Source organism: Haemaphysalis longicornis, unplaced genomic scaffold, assembly GCF_048455015.1.
Source record: "Haemaphysalis longicornis isolate Haplotype H1 unplaced genomic scaffold, Haemaphysalis longicornis Haplotype H1 scaffold_12, whole genome shotgun sequence".
Lineage (NCBI taxonomy): Eukaryota > Metazoa > Arthropoda > Arachnida > Ixodida > Ixodidae > Haemaphysalis > Haemaphysalis longicornis.
The window spans coordinates 34,771,402-34,797,664 of NW_027526225.1; the positions used below are offsets into that span (position 1 = coordinate 34,771,402).

Consider the following 26,263-nt stretch of genomic DNA (forward strand, 5'->3'; position numbering starts at 1 on the left):
CATACATTGCCCTCGGATGTATTGCCCTCGCACCGGAGCATACTTGTCCCGCACCCTTCACTTACTCCGACGGGAGCTCATATGGAGTGCTCTTTACAAAAACATACTTTCCCACACCGCACTCTCCTTGTGCACACCCACCTCCGCCAATTTGCCTCCACTCACTGCCCCTGATGCGGCGTGCCGGACGCACTCTTCCACTCCCCATGCGGGTGTTCGCACGACCCCTTTTCCCTCTTTGTCGAATTGGAAGCCGGCTCTAGGGATCTCTCACCTGGCAACACAAGCGACTGTCATGGCAGAGATCCCTGAACGTCGCGGGCAGCCCTACTCTAAACCCGTGCAATGTCAAATTATAGTTGTATACACCCGTGGTACTATCTTCTGCTTATTCAGGACAGGTAAACTGAGAATGCGCTATATCACTGCGGACTGAGGGGCGTATTCATGATCGCTACCCTTATTACGAAATGTTTTTATCCTGTCTCCTTGTTTGGTTTGTTGCTGCATCATTGAAGTGCGGTGTCTGTCCTCTGTCTGGCCCTCCCTCCATCTATCCGTCCAGTGAAAATGGGCTAGCCTTGTGTCGTTACCACAACAAATCTGCACGACAAATCATGCTGGTCCTCTTCGCAGCTCCCGAATGCGTTCCGACCAAGTTGAACTACTCCCGGACATCGGCCGGCGGCGATACACTAACCTGGGTTCATGTGCCCTGCAACCTGGCAAGCGGGGCCAATCAGTCGTATTACCTGGAGCTGGAGAGCAGCGACCCGTGGGAGACACAACTGCGCAAGACGACTGCTCTGAATTCTTCCTACACGTACGGAGATCTGGTGCCGTACACGCGCTACCAAGCGAAGGTTTTCGCCCAGAACGAGGCAGGACGCTCCCCGATGTACGCTTCTCTGAACTTCACGACCGACGCAGCGGGTGAGAGGTGCTTTCGTAAAACTTTTTTGCTAATCCACTTCTTTTGCCTGCACTACAAAATTGCTCGAGAAGAATTGTGCGGACCACGATTGATTTTTTGATTACCATTCGCTTTAAAGCGATGCAAAGTAGAATTCTTAAAGAGTTCATCGCTTGAGAGCGGCCCAGGTCAGCGTTCAAGATTAGCATTCACATCTCAAAACACTTTCAAGCATGGAGCATGTATGAACCACTTTAGATTTGCAGACGAAGTTGTCTTGTTCAGGGAATTAAGAGAACTGCAAAAAAATGCTTAGCGAATTGTATACAGAAATCTCTCCAAGAAGTTAAACGACAAATATGCACATATCGAATATGATGTTAAACAGGCATGCGACAAGACTCACCTTAAGGGTAGATAGTAAAGTACTTGAAGAGGTAGGTGCATAAAATATTTTGGACAGTTTATCAGTTCTGCCTTCTACGAGGAAAGAGAGAGCGGGTGTAGAACTACGTATTAGCTGGGGGAATTCGGTCGGCAACCCCAACAAATGAACCGTGAGCTCCCTGTATTATCTGAAAGAACTGCACACAAACAATGCGTAGTGGTAGTGACGACTATTGTGGCTCAAAATTTCCGCCTAACATAAGCGCCTTTCAGGAAAATTAAAGTCAGCCCAATGAGCACCAGAACGAAGGAGGATAGGATTGAGGACTAGCGCTTGAGGTAGGAAAGGAGCTTTCCACGTCAGAGTAGATATACACGTGGAAGAAATCATTGTATAAATTAAGAGAAGAGAACATGTAAGGGAACACGCAAAAGTAGTGACAATCGTTGGACCACCAGAGTAACACACCGGCTAAAGAAATACGGGACTAGAAGTAGAACATTGTTATGGGGTGGAGGTGTGGAACGTAAGGTGAATAAACGTTTGTTCAGAAAAATTGGTGCGCGTCATCCGGTGCTCAGGAGGCCGCGCGCAGCATGTAGTTGCTTGGGTGACTTGTTGAGTCAGGCTCCGTGCGCCTTTGCAGGTTCGAGGTGGTCAACGCGCTTTCCCAACACTCGGAAGTAGGGAAAGGGAGAGGCATAGAATGTTTAGGACACAGGATTACGAGGTGGGCAGTTTTCGCAGGATGTTCACAATGCGGGCAGTGATACGTAAATTTGGAGAGGAGATTTGGCAGATGATTGTTGAGTTATTGTGTGTGCCAGTTTGTAGTCGGCTCCAGATTCGTGATTCTTCTACAGAGAAGGTTGGATAAAGCGGTGGGCAGGTTTGGCGAGCACGTCAGCAGTGGAATATGATTTCGGAGAACGAGTGGGGCAAAGGGTGGAGAGGGGTCGTCCTAAAAGCGGGGACACCCGGCGCTGTGGGAATGCCTGACAGTGAAGCTTGCGGGCAGCCCACAGTTGTTTCATTGCCAGCTGGTTATGCATGTCCGGGATGCATGCTTAATGGGATGCATGCATCCACGCACGATTGCGATTGGGGATAGGGCAGGAATGGCTTCGAGGATCTGGAGCGCCGCCGAGGAGTTAGCGTCGGCAAGCTTGTTTGGAATCCGGGTGATAGTGAGTTAGGTACTGGGTGTATATTATGTGGATACCTCGGGGGCAATGGCGGTAGTTTCGACCGTGCTTGATGAAAAAATAAGGCAGGTAACTTTGTTGAAAAGCGGGCAGCCGGTGTCGGTGACTGCTAATTTTGAGCGTCGGTACACTGGGGTTTTGACAATGTCCGTGTTGCGAGTGTCCTGTGCTGAGGTGCCCTTTCGTTGAAACAGGAAATTCAAAGGCATGGAATGAGCATGTGCACAGAAAGACAGGAGCTGGGGGAGGAACACGAAAGACGCCTTTGTGCTCTAGTGGTGACAATCAGGCTGATGCTAACGATAACAAAGATATTCAGGTTAATGGGGGTGGCTTCAAAAGCTAATTTATGGTTGCTTATTTAACGTAATATTCTTACTGCCATGTAAAAAGAAATATAGTGGGAAACCAGCATCAGCATCATTTCAGTGTATCTTCTTCGTTAATTCCAGCATAGCCGAAAACAACTACGAGCGTGATTATATCCTCCGCAAACGCCTGTGAAGAGACGCATGCTATTATCGTTGTGGTTGCTGCCGTAAAGAATTCCTTAAAGTGCGCACACCAAGACTTTGTGGTGGGGAGTTTTCTTGTGCGTACAATATTGGGCAGGTTCAAATTTACAACAAAACACGATAACGATGTAAATAATAATCTTTCCTAACTTTTTCCAGACCCTCCACCCCCAACATCGCTGGAGGGAGTTCAACTGTCGCAACAAAGCGTCTATTTGTCGTGGAACTCCCCGTACCCACCGTTCGGTGAACTAAGCCACTACCAGTTGAAGTATTTCAAAGCGGCGGACCGGCACCTATATACGGAACGTATCCTACCGCAAGTGCAGTGTGGCCGGATTAATGAATCCGTGCTCAAGCATTGCTACACAGTGGAAGGGCTCAATCCCTACGAGCTTTACTTCTTTTCGGTAAGAATGAAGTTTCATAATTTCCCTTGCCTGAAATATTGCTGTCCCGCCACGTTGCCGCTAAAACGCGACTTGATTTGGCACTAACGTTTCACCTGTTTATTTGTTACCTAAAGGTTACAACATTGTTTATCTTTCACTTATGGAAACTATGTCGCATGGCTGTATAAATGATTGTTTATCGTAAAAGGTTAAAGAGACAGCGCTTAAGGTCAGTACTGTCACAGGCAGTTGTCCTCACTCTTGGCTGTGCATCAACAGAAAATGTGACTGCTATATTCCGCTTTTTTGATGCCACAGACGAGGGTTCCAGCCTGACCCCCTCTGATCAAATGTAGCGCAGCAGAAACACACGGGACGGAAAGAATACACATACGGACAGGCGCTAACTTCCAACTGATTCTTTAATCACATGACGGCCAATATATCAGCTTAGCCTTAGCAGGAACAATTCAAAGAGGAAAAACAAAAACAAAAATACTGACAAAGGAAGAGCGAATACACCCAACACGCGCCAAACATTTTGACAATTACAGTGGCCTGTCGCGTGTGGCATCACATTGCAGGAACTGTAGTTCGCGGTCAGATAACGCAACCATAGAGTTTCTTACAAAATACACTAGAGAGGAATCTAGCGCTAGCGTCTATGCGGCTCACATCAAGGCCTTCGGTGTCGTCATGTACCGCCATAGGTCATGCGCGCGCTTTAGTTTCTTCAGTGGCTTGGATTGAAACGTTTTAGTGACCGCAAATTTGAACAAAGTGCCACAAAAACGCGAAGAATAGTGTGCGATCATGTAAGTGGAAACTAAAAGCAGGCGGTATTAAACCTAAGGGAAAAGGAAGTAAAGCCTATTAAGTGCGAAGCACTTCTTAGTCGGGCCTACTCCTGCTTCCACCGCCGTCCTCCGTCCGCAGCCTAGGAACGGAGCTAGCTACCGTGCCTAGCAACGGCGCCGGATTTCCGACGCGTGAGGGCGCTCGCATAGCGCCTCCTCTCCCCCCTCACGTACTCTCCTAAAGCGCGCCAGCCAGGCCACTACACTATATAAAAAAAACAGCATCCGGCGCCAGGATTTGATCGGAGGTCTTTACGGCCGCAGCGCGACGCTCTACCGACTAAGCCACGAACGCGACGCCGATATCGGTGTTAGTAACGCGCTTTATATCTTTAACGCATTCAAACTACGTCGTCAGCGGCGTGCGTTGGCGACTCAGCGGCGTTATAGCGGCTTGATAACTGCGTGGTGTACACGTGCTACTACAAACCCGACCACCGTCAACGGCGGGTATATAGACCTGGCCTTTGCTAGGAACTGTAATGTAAGGGCTGTCCTGCAACAACCCTTAACGGTCCACTTTAGCGACCACAAGGCGGTCGTAATGACCGTCGCATACAACGACAACACAAACAAGTGCTGAAATAAATACTGTCGTTTCACTTTACTTTGCGTGTGCGTGTGTGTGTGCGTGATTACATTCCCTCTCGAACATCTCTCGAACATACACGTTAATTCACCAAGATTTCCGCAGAGGGACAAACGAGGCGTGTTAAGCCGAACGTGATCACGAGGGGGTGTTAATGTAACTTACGGGCAAAATGCCACCAAACTTCAACAAACTCCCCCTCATAGCATCACCCCGTGCTTCGCACTTCTTCATACTCCCCTTCGGGGAAATGCGGGGGAATTTTTTTTTTTTGCCGCAACTGTTGTGCATGCTATTCCGCAGGCCAAGTGTGTAGTTACGAACAATGCTAATATGTGGGGGGGGAACTCATTGGAGACTCTGAATTTGTTATTTTACCATTATTTCAGATATTAGGCTGTTTGAAGAGTTTGGAAAGTTTTTTGAGCGTCCCTATGAAAACGTTGCTTCGTGGTGAACCGGTGCACCGACCACCAGCTAGTTTAACAAGAAAAAAGAAAACGTGGCGTTAAACAGTCGTTGACGATGACAGGATAGAACGCATGCAATCGCCCGTATCTGTCGTATCTTGCCTTCGTCGACGTACGTTTTGTATCTTCTTTTCGTCGGCTACAAATTTTACAATGGCGTATTACCCGCTCAGTCGTACGTCCTTCGATTGTGGCATGAGCAACTTCAGGTGCGATCACGCACTGCCTGCTGTTTCATTCAACGCGGCTACCACAGAACAGGGAGGATTTCAGCTTCCTTGCAGCTCGTAAACGTGTTATTCATAGTAAAGAAAGCAAATGCCAAAAACCGCTTAAGAATCCAATTGTTATGCCACGCCCAATCCAAAAAGAGGGGTCATCCCATGAACCCCCACGACGACATGGCTTATGAGGCACAGTTTCCTCTCTAGTATACTTACTAAGAACCTCTATGAACGCAACCGACGATTTGCTAACACAGTCGTTCCTTTGAGGCGCCATCTGAGCTGCCTCAGTGATTACGTGCACTTACTTGTCCTTAATTATCTCGACTAGTGTGGTGCCAGGAAACTGCTGAGTGCAACCCGTACACCTGCTGGCATGCTGCGCCAAAAAACCATTCTTGTCATTACATGCTCGCGTAGACGCTCACTGAGGGAGAGTGAGTGAGAACAATTTTATTGGAATCGCCTGCACGTCGGGGTAGACGTCCGTCAGCTTGGAGGGCTTGTCTTCTCCACGACGCGGCCTGGACGTCGTGCTGGCCGACCCCCGAGGTTTGCTCCTGAGTTCCGCCGCACGGGTGCGGAAGGGCCACCGCCCTCCTCACAACTGAGCGTCGGTCGGTCGCTACCTCTCAAGGGCACCCAGACCTGCTGGACGGCCTGGAGGTGAATGTCGTAGTCGTAGGTCCACGTCGCTGCTTCTAGCTGCGGCGGGATCGTCGTCATCCTGGCTGCCTTTCTCGCGTTAACGCTACAGTCCCACAGGAAGCGAGCCAGCGTGGCTCGCGCCCTCGCGCACAGTCTACACGCGTCACTTTCGTACACCATTGGGCATATGTGTTTCACGAGCACCGGGGTTATCACGGAGTCCATCTGCAACTGTCTGTATAGCACTGCCTCTTCCCTAGCGACCCTCGGGTGAGGTGGCCGCATCGTCCTTCTATTGAGTCTGTACAACTTCACAACGCCGTTGTAACTGGTCATGGTGTCCTTGGTACCGCCGTCGTCGTTGCCCGCGACTGCGTCGTCGGAGTCGGCCTGGCTAGTCGTCGTCGCGCGGCTGGAAAGTCCTCGCGCGACGGGGTTGCCCGTCTCGTTGTGGTTCGTGTTCCCTCCCCGGCCCGCCACGGTTTTACCCATGTGGGCCGGGAACCACTTGATCCCCACACGACGACTGCTGCCGTTGGCTTCGGCCTTGCGCAAGGTGCGCGTGGCCTCACTGCACACACTGTTCTTGGCAAAGTTCCGCACCGCCATCGTGGAGTCGCACAGCACCGTCGTGCAGCCGGGATCGGCGATGGCCAGGGCCACGGCCACCTCCTTCGCCTCCGACATCCGACGCGGATGCTCGCCGCCGTCTTCGTGTTGCCCGTCGTCACCTCTGTCACCTCCCCCCCCCCCCCCCCCCCCGTGTAAACTTGGGGCTTCGCCGGGTCCACGTACGCGGCACCGCTGTAGTTGGCTGCCAGGTCCACCAGGGCCTTGGCTCTTGCCAGTCGCCGTTCTCTGCTGCGTTCGGGGTTCAGGTTCCGAAGTATCAGGCACACGGTGTTCCGTCATCCCGCCCTTTCGGGTAACTGTTCCCCGCTCGTCGTCTTGCTCTCCTTGGACACCAGGCCAAGCTGCCGTAGTATGTGCCATCCCGTTCAGGTTCCTGATAGTCTCTTGAGCTGCGCAACTCGCTGGCCTTCTGCTGTTTCGTCCAGGGTGTTGTACACGCTCAGGGCCGCGACCTTTGCCGTACTCGTGCTCCTCAGGAACTCGAGCGCCGTTTTGTGCGCCTTTGCGTATGACTGCGTCGATCTTTGCGTGTTCGCTCGGCCGCCAGTTGTGAAAGGTGGCCACGTACGCCACGTGGCTAATGACGAAGGACTGAACGAGCCTCGCGAGCTTCTCTTCCTTCATCCCTCCTTTTCTGTTGGAGACCCTTCTGACGAGGCGCATCGCCGCGTCTGCTTTCGTCGCTAGCTTGGTGACCGTCGCGCCGTTGACGCGATTCTTCTCGATGAGCATTCCGAGCACTCTGATCTTGTCGACCTCCGGAATGACTTGCCCGCCTTGCGGGCGCACGGTCATCTTGGAGGTAGCAGGGTCGTTGTCTTCGTCACACTTTCTCTTTCTGCCCGCGTTCTTCGATGGGAGCACCAGTAGTACCGATTTCGACGGGGAACAGAATAGCCCCAACCGTTGCAGTTGTTTTAAATGCGGAGCATTTCTTACGCTCGCGATGTCACTCGTCGATGTTGTCGGCGCCGTCCGCACGCTCACTGCGCATGCGCGTCGCGTCGAGGCGCAGGTGCGCGTCTCTCCCCCGTGCCCTCCTCACTCTCAACAACAGGTGCGGCGGTGCGGGAGGCGCGCGTGTACCCCGTGCGCTCCGTCGCTCTCAACAGCTGCGGCGGTGTGGGGGGAGCGCGTCTGTGCGCGCATGCGTCGTAGCTACCCGTGCGCTGCGTCGCGCTCAACAGTAACGGCGGCAGGGCGTGTACACGTGATAACGGCATGGTGGGTGCGTGGAAAGTTCGCGCGCTTGTGTACGGAAATGTGCGCATGCGCCTCTCTCCCCCGTACTCCTCTCCCTCTAATGCAGGCGGTGTGTATATAAGCGGCGGAGCGCGCGTTCGGAATTCAGTCAAGGGCGTCTTTGCTTGGCTTTCGCTTGACTTGACGCTTTGCTTGACGGCACCAAGCAATAAAGACAGACTTTAACTTTACACTCCTTGCCTTCGCTTCTCCTTCATTCAATAAATAAGAATAATAAAGACGAAATAAAAATTAAGCATTCCCAAACCATACACAATTACGCAACATTCACGCGATACCCCCACCACTCTGCGACGCATTTACTCGAGTTCCCCCCGTGGGAAGATGCGGGCGGTTTTTTTTTCTATGGCGTGGACCGCTTCTTGCAGCGTCGTCTCTATGTGACCGTCGCTTCCCTCATGACCCACAGCATGACGTCGTCAGCGTAGATGGTGCGGCGGACACCCGTCACCCTCTCCAGCCGATTGGCCACGCCGATCATCACGAGGTTGAACAGCAGCGGGGATATGACCGAGCCAGTGGTCTTTCAGGGACTTTTAAGTGCGATGCACTTTATAAGCGACCCTGAATCCGCCGTCATCCGCGCTCCTCCTCCTCTCCCCTAGCAACGGCGCGAGGAGCGGAGAGGAGCGTCTGTAGCAACGGCGCAGCGACGTCACACCCCACGTGACCCGCGCGCGCTCCGCCTCCCGCGCCGTGACGTCACACTCCCACATGACCGCGCGCTGGCGCCTTTGCGTCTGCTCCCCCTCTCCTCGCGCCGTGACGTCACATGCTCTGCAGCTGGCGCGCCTCTCCCCCCGTTAGGTTTGCACTCACCCTCGGCGCGCGCCTCTCCCCTCGCCTGACAGCCCCCCTCGCCGGTACTGCGCCTCTCAAGGCGATGGCAGAATTACTACGCCGTGTACTCTCGGCGCAAGAAATGCATTCGCACTTCCTCACGATTCTCTTCGGGGAGGTGGGGGCAATTTTTTTAGCTTCCAGGAGAGTGGCCAGTCGTCTATCCATCCTGTTTATGTTGTCCTCCATCGCGATTTCCGTGGTTGCCTCCCCCGCCGTCTTTTGTTATGGCATCCATCCACTTCTCTATGCCTTCAATGTAGCATCGCTCGTCGGGCAGTGCCCTTCGGAACGCGTCCCAGTCCGTGATATTATTGTCTTGCCGTAGTTGCCGTTGCTCGAGAGCGGCACCGTGACCACCTCGACTAAGTGGTCGCTGCCGAGGTCTTCCCCCGTGTTGCACCACTGAACGTCTCTCGAGCACGTCGCGCGGATCTTGACAAAAGTTAGGTCCGGGGTGGTATCCCTTGTTACCGGCGTGCCCGTTCTGGTGGGGAAGACCGGGTCCGTCACGAGGCGCAGTGACGGACGGTGCAGTGGCGAGGTGCACGACTGTCATCGTGACGTAGCCCTACTCGTGGCTCGGAGCATTGATGTCTCCGCAGACCACGAGCGTGTTGCGTCTGGCGATTCTGCTTGCCTTGTGTAGAAGTGCCCGAAACCTCTGCCGGTTGTGGGCAGGGTTGCTGTAGACGTTAACCACGAACGTGCCCTCCTTTATTTTCTTGCCCATTATCACTTCCACGGCGCAATGTTCGACTGTGCTGTTGGTCACCAGGTCGTTTTCGACGAAGGTAATGCCCTTGCGGACGAAGGTGCAGACGCCTCTGCCCCTGTGTCCTCTGCGTTTGCCCGTCGCCCCTTTCCCGCTCGGTGGGCCCGCGTGTGCGCGGTAACCAGGGAGCTTCTGCGGTTCTTCGCAGTGTGTTTCTTGGATTAGTATGTCGTCAGGGTTTCTTGCTAGTTGCTGTAGGTGGTGTTGTAGTATCGCTTTCTTCCTTAGGAAACTGTTGCAGTTCCAGTGCCAGACCAGGAGGTCCTTTATTGGCACTGAGTGGGCTGCTGCTGCTGCTGCGGTTGCTGTTGCTGTACTACTGCTGGTTGTCCCATCCATATTTTTGCAGTTTGGCACTGATCTGCATTTACAATCTTTGTATCTGCGTTTTTACTTGAGCTTGCGTTTGCGTGAAGGTGTTCTTCAGGCTCTGGACCGCTTGCTCGAGTGCTGTGAGGCGCTCGTTCGTAACCTGGGCCGTTTATTCGAGTGCCGTGAAGTGCTCGTTGGTGACTTTGGCATTTGCCTCTACCCGGTCCATCCGTTCCTGCAGTTTGTCCAATCTCGCGTTAATTCGGCTGTCCTTGGCTCCGTCGAGAGCCCGTCTCTTGTGGTTCGGTTCCGACGTGCGGGCCACCCTGGGGTCGATTTCAGCCTCTGGTTCGTCCTCGGTTATTTTTTGTTGTCTCCTTTCTTGTGCCGGCTGTGGCTGAGGTTGCGATGGTTGCTGTTGCGGCGTCGGCGGAGGCGGTTGGTACTGCTGCTGCTGTTGCTGCTGCTGGTGTTGCTGCATCGAAATTAACATCGCAAGCTTCTCGTTGATTTCCCTGATGGTCGCGTCTTGCTCGACTATTTTCTGCTTTAGGTTTTCGTTCTCGGCTCGTAAGGCCGTAATTGCGCCGCTTTCTTCTTAAGTATTGGGTTTGCACTGCTGCTGTTGCTGGTATTGCTGCCTCGTCATGGGCACCATCTTGACCCGGTCGGCCCAGGCAACACGTTTCTTCGGCTGCGATGGCGTCCGTCTCCGGCGGCTGGCGCTCCTGCTGCGTCTGGCGCTGCTGCTCCTGGTCCTGCGTCGGCTGCTGCTTCGCTGCCTCAATTCTCGGCTCTTGATTAACGGTGGGAAACTCACCGGGTCCGGTATACGTGGTTGCCGTTGCTGCGATGTAGCTTCGATCCTGCGTTCCCACTGGCGTTCCATGACCACGCACGGCTTCTTATACCTATTCTTGCATTTCCTCTCGCCCGTCGGGTGTTGCACTCCGCAGAGCTTGCATTGGCGCCTGCACTCCCGCTCTTGGCCGGCGCCGGGTTTCGCGGCACCGCAGGCGAACCACACTCTAGTGTTGGGGTACGGGGACATGGCGCTCCTGTGTCGTACCTTACCGCACTGTCTACACACTTCGAAGTGCTTGCGGTAGAGCTCGCAGCGTACCAACATGGAGCCATAGTTGACGTAGTTGGGTACCTTCTGTCCCGCGAATATGATTACCACCGTCGTCGTGTATCCAATCCTGTGCGCCTCCACGGCCAGCGGGTTGTGCGGGTTAACGATGTTCTCGTTTATCTCCGCCGGGGTGTCCTCGATTGCGATGCCACAGATAACCGCTTCGCCGTGCCGTCCGGCGCCGTCCTGTAGGCATTGACCTCGAACGCACAGCCCCGAGTGATAGGGCCTTGGTCTTTGAGTACTTTTCGGCTCGTTGTTCGTTCAGCGTGCTGACCACAATGATGTTCTGCGCCGCGTTCGTGCAAATGGTGCCTTCCTTGGCTTCTTCCGTCGTTATTCGGACCGCCGGCATGACGACCTACATGATGATCGAGGCTTCCGTCCTCGCCACGTTGAAGCCACCGCGCGGCCTCATAACGATCTTGATGTCCTCCTTTGGCATAGCCGCTGGCATGCATGCTGCCTTGGTAATCGACGTGGCCACCCGCTTGGCGAAATTAGCCCTATCTCTCGGTCTAGACTGATGGTCAACGGTGGCGTTGAGCTCGCCGAGCCACTCACCTCGCGCCGCACGACAAAGGAATTCTATATACCACATTTCGAACACATTCTACGAACTGTGTTCTCTGTTTGACAGCGCATCGGACTCCACGTCGCTTTACGGGGCAGGTAGTGGTAGCCACCTGGGACGACTTATCAGGAGCGCTGAAAACAACTTTCCGGTTAACACGTTGTCCCATTTTCTTATGGCGATGGGACACTGAGTGCATATACGGAATCACAGCCACTCTCTTTGTGTTTCCCCTTTATCTTGACCTTGTATGCAGCAGCGCCCCTGCATTTCTGTTTCCTTCACATTGTCTCGGCTACGGAGACAAGCAATGGTTTCGTTATCTGACCATGAATTACATTTCCTGCAATAATATGCCATACGCGACAGGCCACTGTGATTGTCAAAATGTTTGGCACGTGTTGGATGCATTCGCTCTTTCTTTTTCAGTAATTTTGTTTTTGTTTTTCCTCTTTGTATTGTTCCTGCTAAGGCTAAGCATATATATTGGCCGTCATGTGAATAAAGAAGCCGTTGGAAGTTAGCGCTCGTACGTGTGTGTATTCTTTCCGTCCCGTGTGTTTCGGCTGCGCGACATTTTATCACTATCAATTACCAACCAGCCCAGTCTACAGTTTTACTTATTCCCTCTCCCCTATCTGTGGTAGAGAAACTACCGGGAAAAGGCGGCGTATAATAATTGCGACGAGGTCGTACCCAATATGCGTTGGAGGGCTCTCCTGTCGTACGACATAGTTGTCTCTTCATTAACGGCGTAGCTGTATATGGCTGTATTTCGAAATGTTTTTGATGTGCACACCTCAAACTCCCTGTGTCCTGTATAAAGAGGCAAAGCGCAGCAGTAACGCACTATTAGTAAGCGAGTACCTTAGCTTTCTAACTAGGTTTCCTGCTGTATACACTGTTTGCTTTTAAGTCTGCCATGCCGAACCAAAAAAACATTTTTGTTTACCACGCTGGACATATAAAATTCTTTCTGACAGAATTTTCGCCATGAGAAATGTTTCTTCTTTTGAATGTTAAACTGTCTGAATATTTAGGGGAATTTGCTCTTCAAAAGTGCACTTTTTGGAAACCAACAGGTTCGGGCCAAGAACAAAGGGACAGGGTACTCCCCGTATTCTGTCGAGCTGGAAGTCGAAACTAAGGAAACGCGTAAGTTTTGCTTAAAAAGCGTAATTAAGGCATGATACAAATACTTTGTAAGCCCATTTGAATTTAGGGCGCCCGAATTCTGCCCTAAAAGAACCGCTTTTCAGGACTACCGGTTGTTGATCTCCGTAAGTTACAGCTCACAAAAAATAAATACGGCATACATTGAGCAGCACTGAACACTTTAGTGCCGTTGAGGTAACGTCTAAAGAAGATCGTACCAGGAAACAGCTGTGTGGTCTAATGAACTTGCGGTACATATACCAATGATTTAGTGACCCAATTCCCGGAGCTATTTTTATGCCTCTGTTTTGTAGCAAAACAAGCGTAAGGTTGTCCAAACACATTTTTGAGTGTCAAGTAGTGCAGTCCAAAGGCTACAATTCTGTTGTTTTTAGCTCGGTGGTGTTGTTTAGGTTGGTGGTCAGGCCGGTGAACGTGCGCAGAAAAACCTCGCCGAACGATGACGTCATTGCGTGTGCCGGAATTCTTTACCGAATCTTTGCGTCGCCGTGCTCGATCAGTTCTCGTGTCGCTATCACTGAGGGGCGCGATACAACTGGTAGAAGAGCGGCTTTGGAAACACGTAGCGTGGAGCAATTCGCTCTAGCGCTTGTTGCAATGAGTGGCGGAGCTTTGACAGTGAAAACGGAAGAATTATTGCCAAAGTAAACGAAGCCAACAGCCGAGAAGCGATTTCGTCATCGAACTTCTTAATTAGCATCCCGCACGCTAGACCACACAAGCCTTGGACAAACGCTTGTCCCGCTGCCCCCAACGCTACTGTCGGAGCTTCACCAAAGAGGGGGTAGTGACGCGTGCATTGTGCACACTTTTAACGACGCAGGGCTCATTGCTCTTTGGCTGTGTTACGCCAGCATCACGAAGAAAACTTGACTGAGTCTCGAAGCATAACCAGCAGAATATCTGGCCGAGCGTCCAAGCATAATGACGCATAAACTTAGCCGAACAAGGAATAAGCTAGGTGGAGCCGCCACATTGGCCTTTTGCGCACTCTTCGAGCCACTAGTGTGAAACCTAGAAGGGTGAAACTAGTGTGAAACCTAGAAACCTAGATGGGTCGCTTTGTATCTTTCTTGTTAAGTTTACACAACATCAAAGCACAAAACGGAAAAATTGTAAATTTTTATGCATTGCTTATATTTGAAATGCGAGCAGCGCGAAAATAAAACGGTTTCGAGCCACTAGTGTGAAACCGCCCCAATTTTGTTGCAATAATATTCGCCCATTTCTCCTGCAGACACAAATGGAGGGTGTTGATAGAAGGGTCGCTTTGTATCTTTCTTGTTAAGTTTACACAAAATCAAAGCAGAAAACGGCAAAATTGTAAATTTTTATACATTGCTTATATTTGAAATGCGAGGAGCGCGAAAATAAAACGGTTTGTACTAGTACTGTATACCCAACGCGAAATGTTTATTTTAAGGGAGTCTAACGTCTACAAGTCAACGCGGTTTCTTTCATTTGAAGGGACACTAACGATTACTGCACTCCCCAATGCGAAATTTGTGCGCTGCGCGAGCTGCAGTCGTCTCGGTCACGGCGCATAGCTGTTGCGTCTCAGGAAGTGAATGTGATCGACTGAGCAGTGAACGCGCGGCGGTGCGCGCTACTTTGCCGTTGTGTTGCATTCCGTCGCCGCTGCCGACCAAGTTGTTGAAAGTTGTGTATCAACCACGCCCGCAAATGTCTCCTGGTTCGGATTAGCCACGAACATAGGAGGAGCATTTTGCGGAAGTGTGAGGGAGAGGCAGTGAGAGAGATTACGGCATAGCAAGGCGTGCTACTCTCCCCCTCACACTATCACCAAATGCTCCTCACCATTTTCATTCTAACTATGGTGTCTCGTTCACACTATCGATTAAGAGGACATCAATGTCGACGCCACCGCCCCCAAACCATTGCAACAAGCGCCAAAGTGCCTCGCAGGAAAATTACGCAGTTTTGACTCCAAAGCAAAACGGATTATTGAGGAATAAAAACCATATATCTATGTGGTGGTGAATGCAACCGCAAAGACTACAGCAGTTGGCGATTTGGCAAATAATGTTTTTTTTACCAACAACACATGAAAGCACCTCCCACAACTTAATGCACAGTCTAGGGGTTCGACGAGGTGCAGTTCTAACGCAAGCACTTAATGAATTTTTCGGTCTTTCTGGTTTCTATGGGGCGAGATGAAGAGATTCCTACACGAAATCTCCATTCATACTTTTCCTCCTAAAGCTCCGGGTCCTCCTGACAATATAATTTCTTCGGAGGAGACAGAAGAGAGCCTTAAGATTGAGTGGGAACCGCCACGGCGAAGAAATGGAATCCTTCTTCACTACAAGGTAAACAAATTTGCCTTCTTCATGAGTTCGGAGTGGTCGCAAGTTACGCGATTGAAACTATTGGTTCTGTGGGCGCCAGAACAAGGAAATCCCCATGCAACAGAAAGGTGTTGCAACAGAAAGTCAGTTGAACTAAGCTAATCATCCAACAAAATACAGCTTCAAAGCAATAAGCAGTATGTGGGGCGTGTATCCTTGGTTAACGGTCATTGTTTGAAGCGTCGAAACAATTTGTACTTCTTATTGCTCCTGTTGATGGCTTTGTCTCATCATTGGTCATAAAACCTAGTTTGATACATACATACATACATACATACATACATACATACATACATACATACATACATACCTACCTACCTACCTACCTACCTACCTACATACATACATACATACATATTTTATATAGGTATATATATGGCAACAGTGGAAAAAGAAAAGGGAATTCGGAAAATTCTGTAGACTGCGACATCCACACAAATGCTTTTTTGCTTCTTTTCCTCACATCCAGGTGCACATACATGCATACATACATACATACATACATACATACATACATACATACATACATACATACATACATACATACATACATACATATTGCATATAAACAGTGGAAAAAAGAAAAAATATGAATATTCCTTAGCAGTGCGACATTCCGTCCTATTCTTTTTGCTACATCTTTTCCCAACATGCAGGTGACCCCACGGATAGCCCACACATTCAATGCTATGCTGACCGAATCGTGGAATTCAAACCCTATCACACTGCCGGCTTCCGAGAAACCGGAGTTTTACCTCCGAGGCCTGTTTCCAGGATCCACTTATCAGGTCTGCGTCCAGGCCAGTACGTCCGCGGGCTTCGGTGTAGCATTATGTGGAAACTTCAGCACTAAAGCTTCAGGTACGTTTCTTATTTTGGTTGTAACAAAGCATATGCTGCCCAGGCCTTTATCATCGAAATGTCTTGCCGCTTGACTATTTCCAGAAGAGCATATTAGCGGTTTATTCTAACAAAATAAATAAAAAAATGTAATTCAGAGGAAGAGTCACTTTTCAAAGTTACTAGAATTATCTAAAAGGAAAAGAAAGATGCGGGTGTTTTCAACCAATATATTCCTGTTCAACGACAGGGAATTTTTTCGACCTATTGTAAGTCTTATGCAGTTACGTGACTAACAGATAAATTGCCGCGGTAGGACTTTTGTGCCTGCGTGTAACAGGCTGCCTCATCCTAAATTACCGCCTCGACCACAATTAATACGAACGGAGATGAATCCCGTAAAGAAATCTGCACACATTGAACGTGGGAAAGTGTGAACGCATGTTGAGGCGGGAATGATTAGTGGGGAACATCAGTGCCATTTATGTTTATTGTGACATTGCGGTCACAATTTCACCATTCCTATCTGGTGAGGACAATTTTATACATATAAACGGTAAGCAACAAGTGTACCGCGTGCAATGTTTCCCGTATATTGCCCATTTCACGGTTCATTGAATGGACAGATATTGTGGTTACATAAAATCACGTAGAAACTCCCCCTCACTGGAGGAAATGATAAAACAATTCCCCAGTATAATTTCCGGTTACTCGTCTCCACAAATACACCTGCGCGAAAGTTTGCCTTGGAGGCCGTAAGCCTTTGCGCCTGAGATTTCTAAAAACACCGTTGACCAATATATACTTAAAAACCACATCATGTCAAGCTGTTTGGCGGATGAATGGACGGATAGATAGGCTTCTGGGGTTCACCTAATAATGCTTCGCAATAATAAACGTGATCGCTGTGCCTGCCTAAAATTTATTTGTGCATCCTTATTTTCCCTGGCCCACCATATTTTACGTGCATTCCTGGTAAATTTAGGGTGAGAAAATTGACGATTTTTGTTTGTTCTAGCCCCGGCAGTAACCAAGGAACCCGTCGTCGGAAAGATCACCAACAACGAAGTCAGCCTTATTCTGACGCCGGTTGACTTCGTTAGGGGGCCCATAACGTAAGTGTCGCTGCACTGAAATTAATATATCTTTTTTTAGATAAAAATAATAATAAAACACTAGGCATAATTATACTTACATTTATTGTACCCCGGAGCAGGCATTAGGCCTTATAGCCGGTACAAAGAAAAATAACAACTCAGAATACTATAAGGTTAACAAAGACCCGAATCAAAGATAATTAAAACCAATAGTAAAGAAGCAGCTTGTAGATGAAAACGCTAAAACTAGGATTTACGCGCGGATAGACAAAGACAGGATGCAGCATAGTGTTTTTGCTGCGAGCACACCGTAACGGAATCTCGGAAATTGTTAATATATTCGAGCGGTGCATCGAAGTAAAAGCATCCAGCATACAAGTTGAAAAATAAGTTTAGTAATACCTTTTAGTTTGATCCATGTTTGATTTGAGTTTGATTTAAAAGACTCATAATTGATCTGCCTAAATTTGTAATTGTCACTTATTTGAATGAGTCCTGCGGTATGTTCTAATACTCCAAGAATGCTACCACTGTTTCAGCGGAGAAAAAGTCCTTCCTGGTAAAATAAATACTTTAAATGTTCTTCGAGACTCACGTATTGACAATTTTGTTTAGTTCTTTCTCTATTTGTTCTTGCGGTTTGTTTGTTTGTATTTCTTTCGCGCTGCCATGCTGAATGCCAATTTTACGGACTAATGCGGCAGTTGGGTGCAGATTAGCAAACACCCACAAACAAGCAGAGGATACAATTTCATGCACGTGAAAAACAGCGCCAAGAACAAAAATAACAAGGCAAGCTCGCTTTAAAATAGGTAGAGCCAAGACATCCGTCGTTTCAAAGGACACAGAACGCAAGTTGATCACACACATATAAAAAATAAATGCGAAAATTGATCTCCGAATACTCCACCAGCGATACAGGTTAATTTCTGATAAAATCGACCAAAGTCTGGGTGGTCAACCTCTTCAATTTGCTTGAAATATTTATATATAATTTCCTGATTATTTTCTTTCTTTCATAAAGGCATTTCTTTCATTTCATTTCATTTCATTTCTTTCATTTCTTTCATAAGGGCATTTCTTTCTTTCATAAAGGCATTTTCTTTCTTTCATAAAGGGCACACGCTAGCCGTTCTGCTCGTAGATCATTTGATCCTGCTGTTGAACCCTTGAACCCATATGTTTTACGCCATATGTGTCAGGATTTAATGCCGGGAAAAGCATGCTCTCTTCATCGTTATTTCTTTTTGATGCCACGGTAGTTAAAAACTTCATTTCGCTCTTCGTATGGAAAGTTTGCGCACGGACGTTTTAGACAACACTTGCAACGTTTCTGGAAATATGTATTGCCACTATTGAGGTCTCCTTTATGTTGTAAAAGGTGGCCTGGTTTCCCAAAGATTCCTATAACTATGTCGCATGCATTGTCTGCAAATGCAATTCAGACTTCTGTTAGGGTCAAGTTCCTTCTATACAGAGTAGCCTCGCTCCCACGTGACCACGACAATTCCTTTTTCCCAACCGTACCTTCTACAGAAAACTTCAGTCTTTCACGCATGGGAGGCTCGCTTTTTGTGTATTTCTCACTCGCCCCAAATTGCATTGATTTGATGGTGCGCTGAAAAGGAATGCACAGTTGAATTCACTGTAATCTATAGTTAAGTTCCTGGTATTTTACGTGGATACAACATAAACGTGCTAGTTAGCACTGTATATGGAGGGGCACATTTCTTGCTGACGATTACATTTTACTCATCCAGGTTGCAAGGAGTAAGTCATTGTACCTGATTCGCTAAGTGTTGTAGCAAGGATAGCACTCCTTGTACATGCAGAATTCTTCCCCAACCTTCTTTGTCTTGATGTGTTACTTCCCATGTTTTCGTGGCATTAAGTACAACCCAGATGCCTAAATTTGCGTTGAGAACTCCAGCTTATCTCTGAAGTATTTCCGCGCCGCCCCATGTGCAGTCCCCAATTATTCTGAGCGCCACACGAGTGTCCGTGCGTGCGGTTAAGTAGACGAGCGATCGCTCCGACGAGGCAAGCTCACGGTATTCCGGGCAAAATACAAAGCGAAAATGCGTGCAATTTCTGCCTTTGTAAAATACTTGCTTTTATGGAGCGAATACAGCGCATTTCGAATTGAGCTGTGCATTAATTACGTGTGTTGGCTATTTGGGTGAGCTCGATAATTCAAAATAGCATATCAAAAGTAAGAGTTTTATCGCTTTAGGAAAACCAGAAGAAGCTCTACAACTGGAAGCTGCAGAAAACGTTTTCCTTTCGTTAACATCTGCGCGCATTTTCAGAGTACGTTCTAGCGGTGCTAGCTGTATAGGATGCGTAGCTGGAGATACTCCAATATCAATAGGATGCAAGGTGGTCCTACTTTTAACTAAAGTTAATTTCGTGGTCAACATGTCGGGAGAGTCTCACAAAAATTGAAACAATGCTTTTTTTTTATATGAGGCTGACCTAAGAGTTGTGTCGTTTTCCCCTCCAATACGTATAATTTGTATTACGTTGGTTGTTATGATTGGTTGTTATTGTTATTGATTGCTTGCTGTGGTGCCAACGTCGACACTAGAAATACTTTTTTTCTGTGGTTGTTATTATTGATTGCTTGCTGTGGTGCCAACGTCGACACTAGAAATACTTTTTTTTCTGTTACATTCTCGCGTATTGTATCCACGAAGGGATCATTTTTCTTTGATACAAAACATGCCTGCTTTATACAAACCACTACAATACGCCGTGGAGAGCCGGGCGAAGAGAGCTCCTTTCTCACCTGTAGGCACCCCAGGAACAAAATGATGCAACATGTTTTGGATGGTCTGGCAAGTGTATGCAAAAGCCTCTATCTCGGGGAAATTTCATAAAAGTGGAAGACATCATTTTTTATGATAAGTCCTATAATTTTTTCTCGTTTTTTTTTAAACTTCCGTGCCCATTGCACCTTGACTGTACACTATAAAACTGTCATATTCCGTGTGTTTATTGAGAGCTGTAAGGAGTGCACATGAGTATAATTTGAATGATGTCACTTACGTGCTTTTTGTAATACTTGGCCTCAAAGTTCGACCGTAATTGCGCTGTGATCCGAATTTGACATTTTATTGGGAAACATTTATCTCTTTGACATCAGCAAATTTTTAAGATTATTCTGCACCAGGCGTAAATTTAACGCAGAATTTACAAAGTGCCCCTCATAAATATTTTTAACTAGACGTCGCTAAAGGTGGCTGAGGTGCACGGGCATGTGGCGGTGGAGGTCAAATTTGTCGTATTCTAGAGTTTTTTACTTATAGACAGAAATTTCCCGGGAAAATTATTGCGGAATCTCGACTTTGCAATAATCTCGCAATGACATTAACATTTTCAAGCTAATTGAACAGGTCGACCAGCCATACTTTGTTCGGCCCTATCTGAAATCACCTAGAAGGAAAAATCGATAATAAACACGTGGCACCTGTATTTAGAAGGGCGCATACCTGAAAGCACGTATAATTTGGTCTTTCCGAAAGATCCGCCACCAAGCGCTTTTACAAGCGAATAGCCGCAGTGAAAGATGAGTTCTTGAAACGCTTATCTATTCTAACAACAAGAGAAATTTTAAATAAACTAATGAAATAAGTTTTTCTGAAACATGTGCCCAAGGGAAACGAGTCTTTTTGTCCCCTGTTAAAGGCGTAATATATATTGAGAGGCTCCGGTGAGAAGGCTTTGTTGAAGGCGAGAAGGCCCTTTATTCGGCAAGCAGCAGCTCGAAACCGAGGAAGGACTTCGGACCACGATGATGATGATCTGGCGTCGCGAGCCCAGGCGATGATGTGCTGATGATGAGCGGGCGAGGTAAGACGAAGACGAATCCCTGATGGCAACTAAATGAAGGGAATACTATGAAGGAAGCTCGGCGGTCTGAGTTAGTCACTTGCACTTAAAATATAGCCAATATCTTCTTCATGCATTGTGCAGAGCCAGTGTAAGGCATTCATTGAACCCCTATACCGTCCAATTTCTGGCTACTCTAAGTAGGCATCAGTAGCGTGGAAATTTGGGCTTGTTGGTTGATAACTTACAAATATGTAGCGCCGAAGACGAGAGACACAGACACAGCCCCGTGTGTGTCTACTTGTATGTGTCTCTCGTCGTCTGCGCTACATATTTGTAATCTAAGTAGGCAGTTTCTGAAAAATCTGTTGGCAACCTGTTAGATACTTCTGAAACGACAAACAGCGCAAATGAAGTTCTAACCTCCTTTTCATACGCCAGTTACTTCGTCATGTTTTACATTCTTTAAAATTGATTGTGAATAACGCACCCGTACAGGAGCCGAAACGTCTTTTTGAATTTTATATGCATTTATGGTCGGTGACAGTTTTTAATTGCTCTTTAATTGCGCACGAATCCCTAGAAAGCGGTCTAGTGGGAGCAGTTTAGAGCCGTGAGCCAGCTCTCCTCACCCCACGTGGCCTCTTCCGCCTTCGTAAGGAGCCAACCAGCTTCAAATTGAACGGTTTATTTTCAAGATGTCCCAAGCCTCGAATATCCCACCCTCTACTCCCACTTCCCCACTTGACCTAGTGTCTTCCTGATGTAATAAAGGCTATCTCCTCCTCCTTTAATTGTTCTCAGGTGTGCTTATCTGCGTATTTTATTCTTTGTATGATTTTTGGGTCTCCGATTTTTAGCTCATTCTCGCCCCGTTCGTGTCCGTATGGAGTAGCCCGCCAGCTCGCTGCAACGCTGATTTCTCTTTATAATTATTGGCAGCCCTCCCGCCCTTGTTCCACAATCTTTTCAGGTGGTGTTAAAATTATGGGAACCGACATTTGTTTTCATTGTAGCTGTCTTCTTCTGTACCGGTAGGTCAACACGTCCATATCTTTATTCTAATTATCTATAGAAGATTTACTTTTTACTGAAATAATATGGGTCGGCAGCAGCATGAACAAGTGCCGCTTACATGCCTCATAATAGCTCCCGTCGTACCTTGCAGCGCCAAAAAACCCTTTATAGTACGCTCAGAGTGTCGACGGAAATTTTAATGTTTTTCAGGTTGCATTTAATTAATCTGTTCTGGGAAAATGCTGAAATCATGTCCTTTTTCTCTAGTAAAGGCGCTTTTAAGCCTCCCCCTCCTTCAGCAAAACCTAATTCCTCCTGATATAGCGCAATAACGCGGGCGACAGACTATTTTTGAAGTCGCTTGTGTTACGGTTGCAGCTGTAATCGCAACTTCAGTTACGGACACGTCCAGTTCGTGGTAAAATTATTCTGTTATTTTTGGAGACAGAAAGTTTCTAGGAAGAATAGTTCGCGTCATGGTGATCGCCAACTTCATTTGTTCTTCGAGAGCTGTCTTCCCGGCCGCCGCTGCTTATCCGAGACAAAATTGAATGCTTCGAAATGGCCTATTTGAATATATCGCCTCCTTTCTTATTTCGTAGCTTCATAAAGCGCCAACAGATCAAACCGCCTACCCAATACGACGTAAGCACGTTTTTGGCCATGCAACGTAAAGGACAGAGTCACAACACAACTGAGCCCTTAACAGCAGGTCGCTGTACAGTGATCTTCTGGCGGCACCGATTACCTGCAGTGCATGTAATTCCTAAGTAGCAACGAGATTGAGTGTTTGTTAAATAAAAGTAGGAATGATAAACGTCCGTAATCAAGGGCAGGTACAAAAGAAGGACACTCACCCTCCCTGCTGTTCTAGCACTTTGGAAACTAGCTATGCAGCCATCAACAGCCATCTTTGTACTTTCACTGCCGCACAGCACAATCATCTTTTTAGTTTCACTGCAAGCTCTGGACAATTGGTGCAGCGTACCTTGATTTTTTACTAATTTATAGCTCCAGTTGCACTCTTCACTGGTCAGCACTGATCTGCACTCGTCTGCACTTGTTAAAGGGACACTGAAGTGAATTTGTCGAGCTCCCGTTTTTGCTTGCACTGCGTAGACTGGCTCAAATTAGCACACTTTTCGTCGTTTATCCGGTTGACAAATCGGTAGTTATTTTACAAAGCGCGAAAGAAGAAAAACTACCATGCGCGGTTTGCGGCGGCCGCACCAACTAAAGCTGTGACGTTAGGAGGAGCGGGCACCGTGATTGGACGATGCCCAAGGTGAGCAACCAAACAAGTTTCGGTTTCGCTTCTTTAAAACACAACCGGAGGCGTTGTTGGATGGGCATTCTCAATAACTCAGTAATCACCGTACCGCGCTTCTGCATGTTGTCAGCTGTAAAAATGCATAAAGATAAGCCTCCCAGGACGACTTGGAATCGTAGCATTCACTAGCCGAGACCTACGCAGTGCATGAACGCCCTCCGCGTACCCGTAGACGCCCAAATATCATGCGCTTTTCCCCCATATTTGGAGTTTGCCTCCCTCATGCCTGTATCGTAAAAAGCGTGTTCGCACCAGGCCAAGGGCCTGTTCATTTTGGCCTGTGCCCACTGCCTGCAAGAGTTGGTGCTTATGGCAACAGCACGCCAACGAGAACTCGCTAGCGCGCCAGTGCCAGCCTGCGCGCGTTTTGTGAACTAGTTCGTGGAGCCATGAACGTTGCGGCCCAAAAAAAGGTGAACTCAATATAAAAAACATCGGCGGAAAACGAAAAAGTTAACTTACAAAAAAAAAGCACGTACCCGCCGGGATTCGAACTCGCTACTTGCAAAACAATCGCGACGTCATACCAAGCGCTCCAGCCAACTCAGCCACAGGGCGGCCTCGGCTGGCCCTGGTAATATAAGGTATATATTGTATGACCACTTTACACTTTTATTTACTTTCGGCATTTCAAGCAGCTTAGGTGACTATTTGTTGTTTTGCGCTCGTGCAGTAAGCATCCCCCAAGTTTCCACAGTATATCACGTCTAGCAATTGCATTTCTTAGACGGAAAAGCGTACGCAGATGCGTAGTCTTGCTGCTGACCGCTGTGCTTGTTCGCCCAGCGCAAAAAAGTGCTTCCCGCACCCTAGTTTTACGCTGTACGGTAAAAATATCAGTTGATTTTATTTCCTTAGTACCTATATTGACTTCGCTGACTCTTCTCACGCCTTCAAGAGGCCTTATATTTTCCTTCTGGCGTACCATGTCAGCGAAGCGTCGCATGTGCGCTTGTGCAGCGCTTGTATGAAGCGACCTTGACTTGGAGCTAGATACAGTGTACAAACTAACCAAGTAAAGAAAGGCACATTCTTCCATTCACAAACGTGTCCTGGCTTCGTTTCAACTGAGCGAACGAATTGCGACGACCCGTCGGCGGCCGGCGGACGAAACGCTGGGCCGACGTGAGTCCGTCTGAAGGCCGGGGAGCCGTGCAGTAGCGCAGCCAATTGCGAGCTCAGCTCCTCTCGACGTCACACGAAAACGCCACAGAAAATGGGCGAGCATAAATAAAGGAGGACAGCATTTTCGAATTAATTTTTCTACAAAATAAAATCGCGTAAACGCGTCCAGAGTGGTCAGAGTGGTCGAAACATGGCCTGGGGACTCCGGACTACAATTTGCGCTAGTAATCCCGCAATGTTTACATATCACTTCAGTGTCCCTTTAAGGGGTGCTAATCCAGAAGGCCCTAGACTGAGAAAAGCTCGTGAGGCGCTAGCTCTGGCGACGCCCTAGTAGCATGATGGTAATATTTTGGGGTAGCGTTAAAATGCTTTAAAATGAGATTTATGCTATTTGATTTTTGAGGTAGCTAAGTCGGTCCAGGGCAGCGTGATTCAAGGAGCCGCGACTACGGCATGGCGGCATTTTTTAGTGCGTTCTCTCGCTCCACGGGTGCACTAGTAGCTACAGGGGACAAGTCAATTGAACTGCTTTTCTTTATTGCGCTTTTGATAATTTATTCGGTATTTTACTACAAAGTTTATTCATTTGGTATTTCAGGTGTACATGAGAGCTTATTGTTTGAAATGTTTTTGCTAAGAAGCAGTTCCGGCCGTCGGTGCCAGAAAATGCAATCACGTCACCATTGCCTCCTGATGAAAAAAGAAACTGGGTAATGTAAACGCACAACATTCAAATAATGGCTGCCCAGTATTGCGTTAGGGAAAGCCTGTTGCTTTCCGATAAAAAAATTCCATGGTGCAGTTAAAACGTGCCTTAAAGGCGACAGCCTCGCGATACCTCTTAACAACTTCATTACTAATGCATTTTACTTGCGTCTTTTGCCTAGTTAACGTTTTTTTGTCTTTTCGTAAAAATTATTTCGACCGGCTTCTTTAGTGCTACATATCGTTTTGCAGTCAGTTTCTTCTCTTTCCTTTCTTCTTCTACTGCGCGAGCAGGAAGACTGGCGCCCGCCACAGCCTCCCTAGAATCGGGTTTCTACGAGGCTGGTGTGTACCTGTCCTACTAAGCTGTCTACTAAATGAAGATACCACTACGAATTAAGAAATTTTAACCCACGGCCGATGTAATCTAAACAGTGCATCTTTGAAAGACCTTGGCGTTTTCGCTGCCCACAATATCCTGTTGCAAAAACTTTCTCTCGCGCTGAATTGTAGAAAACAATCAATCCTTATTACCCATACCTTTTTTAGACACAAAGTATGAAACTTTTTTAAGTGAGACGAGTGTTTTCAAGGGCGGTTTATTGGCGTAAAGTGCTGAACCTAGAAATATTGAATTACACTCTAGTTCCGACAATCACACAGTAAGCACCACCTGTACGAGAAAAACAGGAAAAATTTTGGAAACCACCTCTGGAGATAAGGTTACTTATCCAAAAAGAATGAATATTTAGTTTTAAAGCGACAGGGCAAAGTTGAAGTGGTGGAGTTGTCGAACTGAATTACCAACAGCACGTTCCCACCTAGTGATGGCAAGTGCACCTACGAATGGCCAAAAGGAGGATCTTTAGTTGCAGAAAAGTGTTTTTATTGGTAACGAAAGAATGTGTTCACTCGGTGACAAAACGGGTAACATTGCGAACAACCTGGTTGAAAGAATGAGTATAGCTGAACGGCTCTATGTTTTGGTTTTACGCTACCAATAATAGGCCACTTGAATAAAAGAAATTATTCGGTTG

At 47.8% G+C, this 26,263-nt stretch overlaps 1 protein-coding gene across 2 annotated transcripts in view; it reads left to right on the top strand.

Annotated features, from left to right (window-relative positions):
* LOC144162559 (receptor-type tyrosine-protein phosphatase epsilon-like) overlaps positions 1 to 26,263 on the top strand; it is a 151,410-nt gene that overhangs the window by 40,440 nt on the left and 84,707 nt on the right. For both annotated transcript variants that reach the window (XM_077693149.1, XM_077693148.1), the window contains exons 3-8: positions 637 to 933; positions 3,181 to 3,431; positions 12,816 to 12,888; positions 15,133 to 15,239; positions 15,935 to 16,139; positions 17,137 to 17,233. In XM_077693149.1, coding sequence (XP_077549275.1) covers positions 637 to 933; positions 3,181 to 3,431; positions 12,816 to 12,888; positions 15,133 to 15,239; positions 15,935 to 16,139; positions 17,137 to 17,233 — 1,030 coding nt within the window. The remainder of the gene's footprint in view (positions 1 to 636; positions 934 to 3,180; positions 3,432 to 12,815; positions 12,889 to 15,132; positions 15,240 to 15,934; positions 16,140 to 17,136; positions 17,234 to 26,263) is intronic.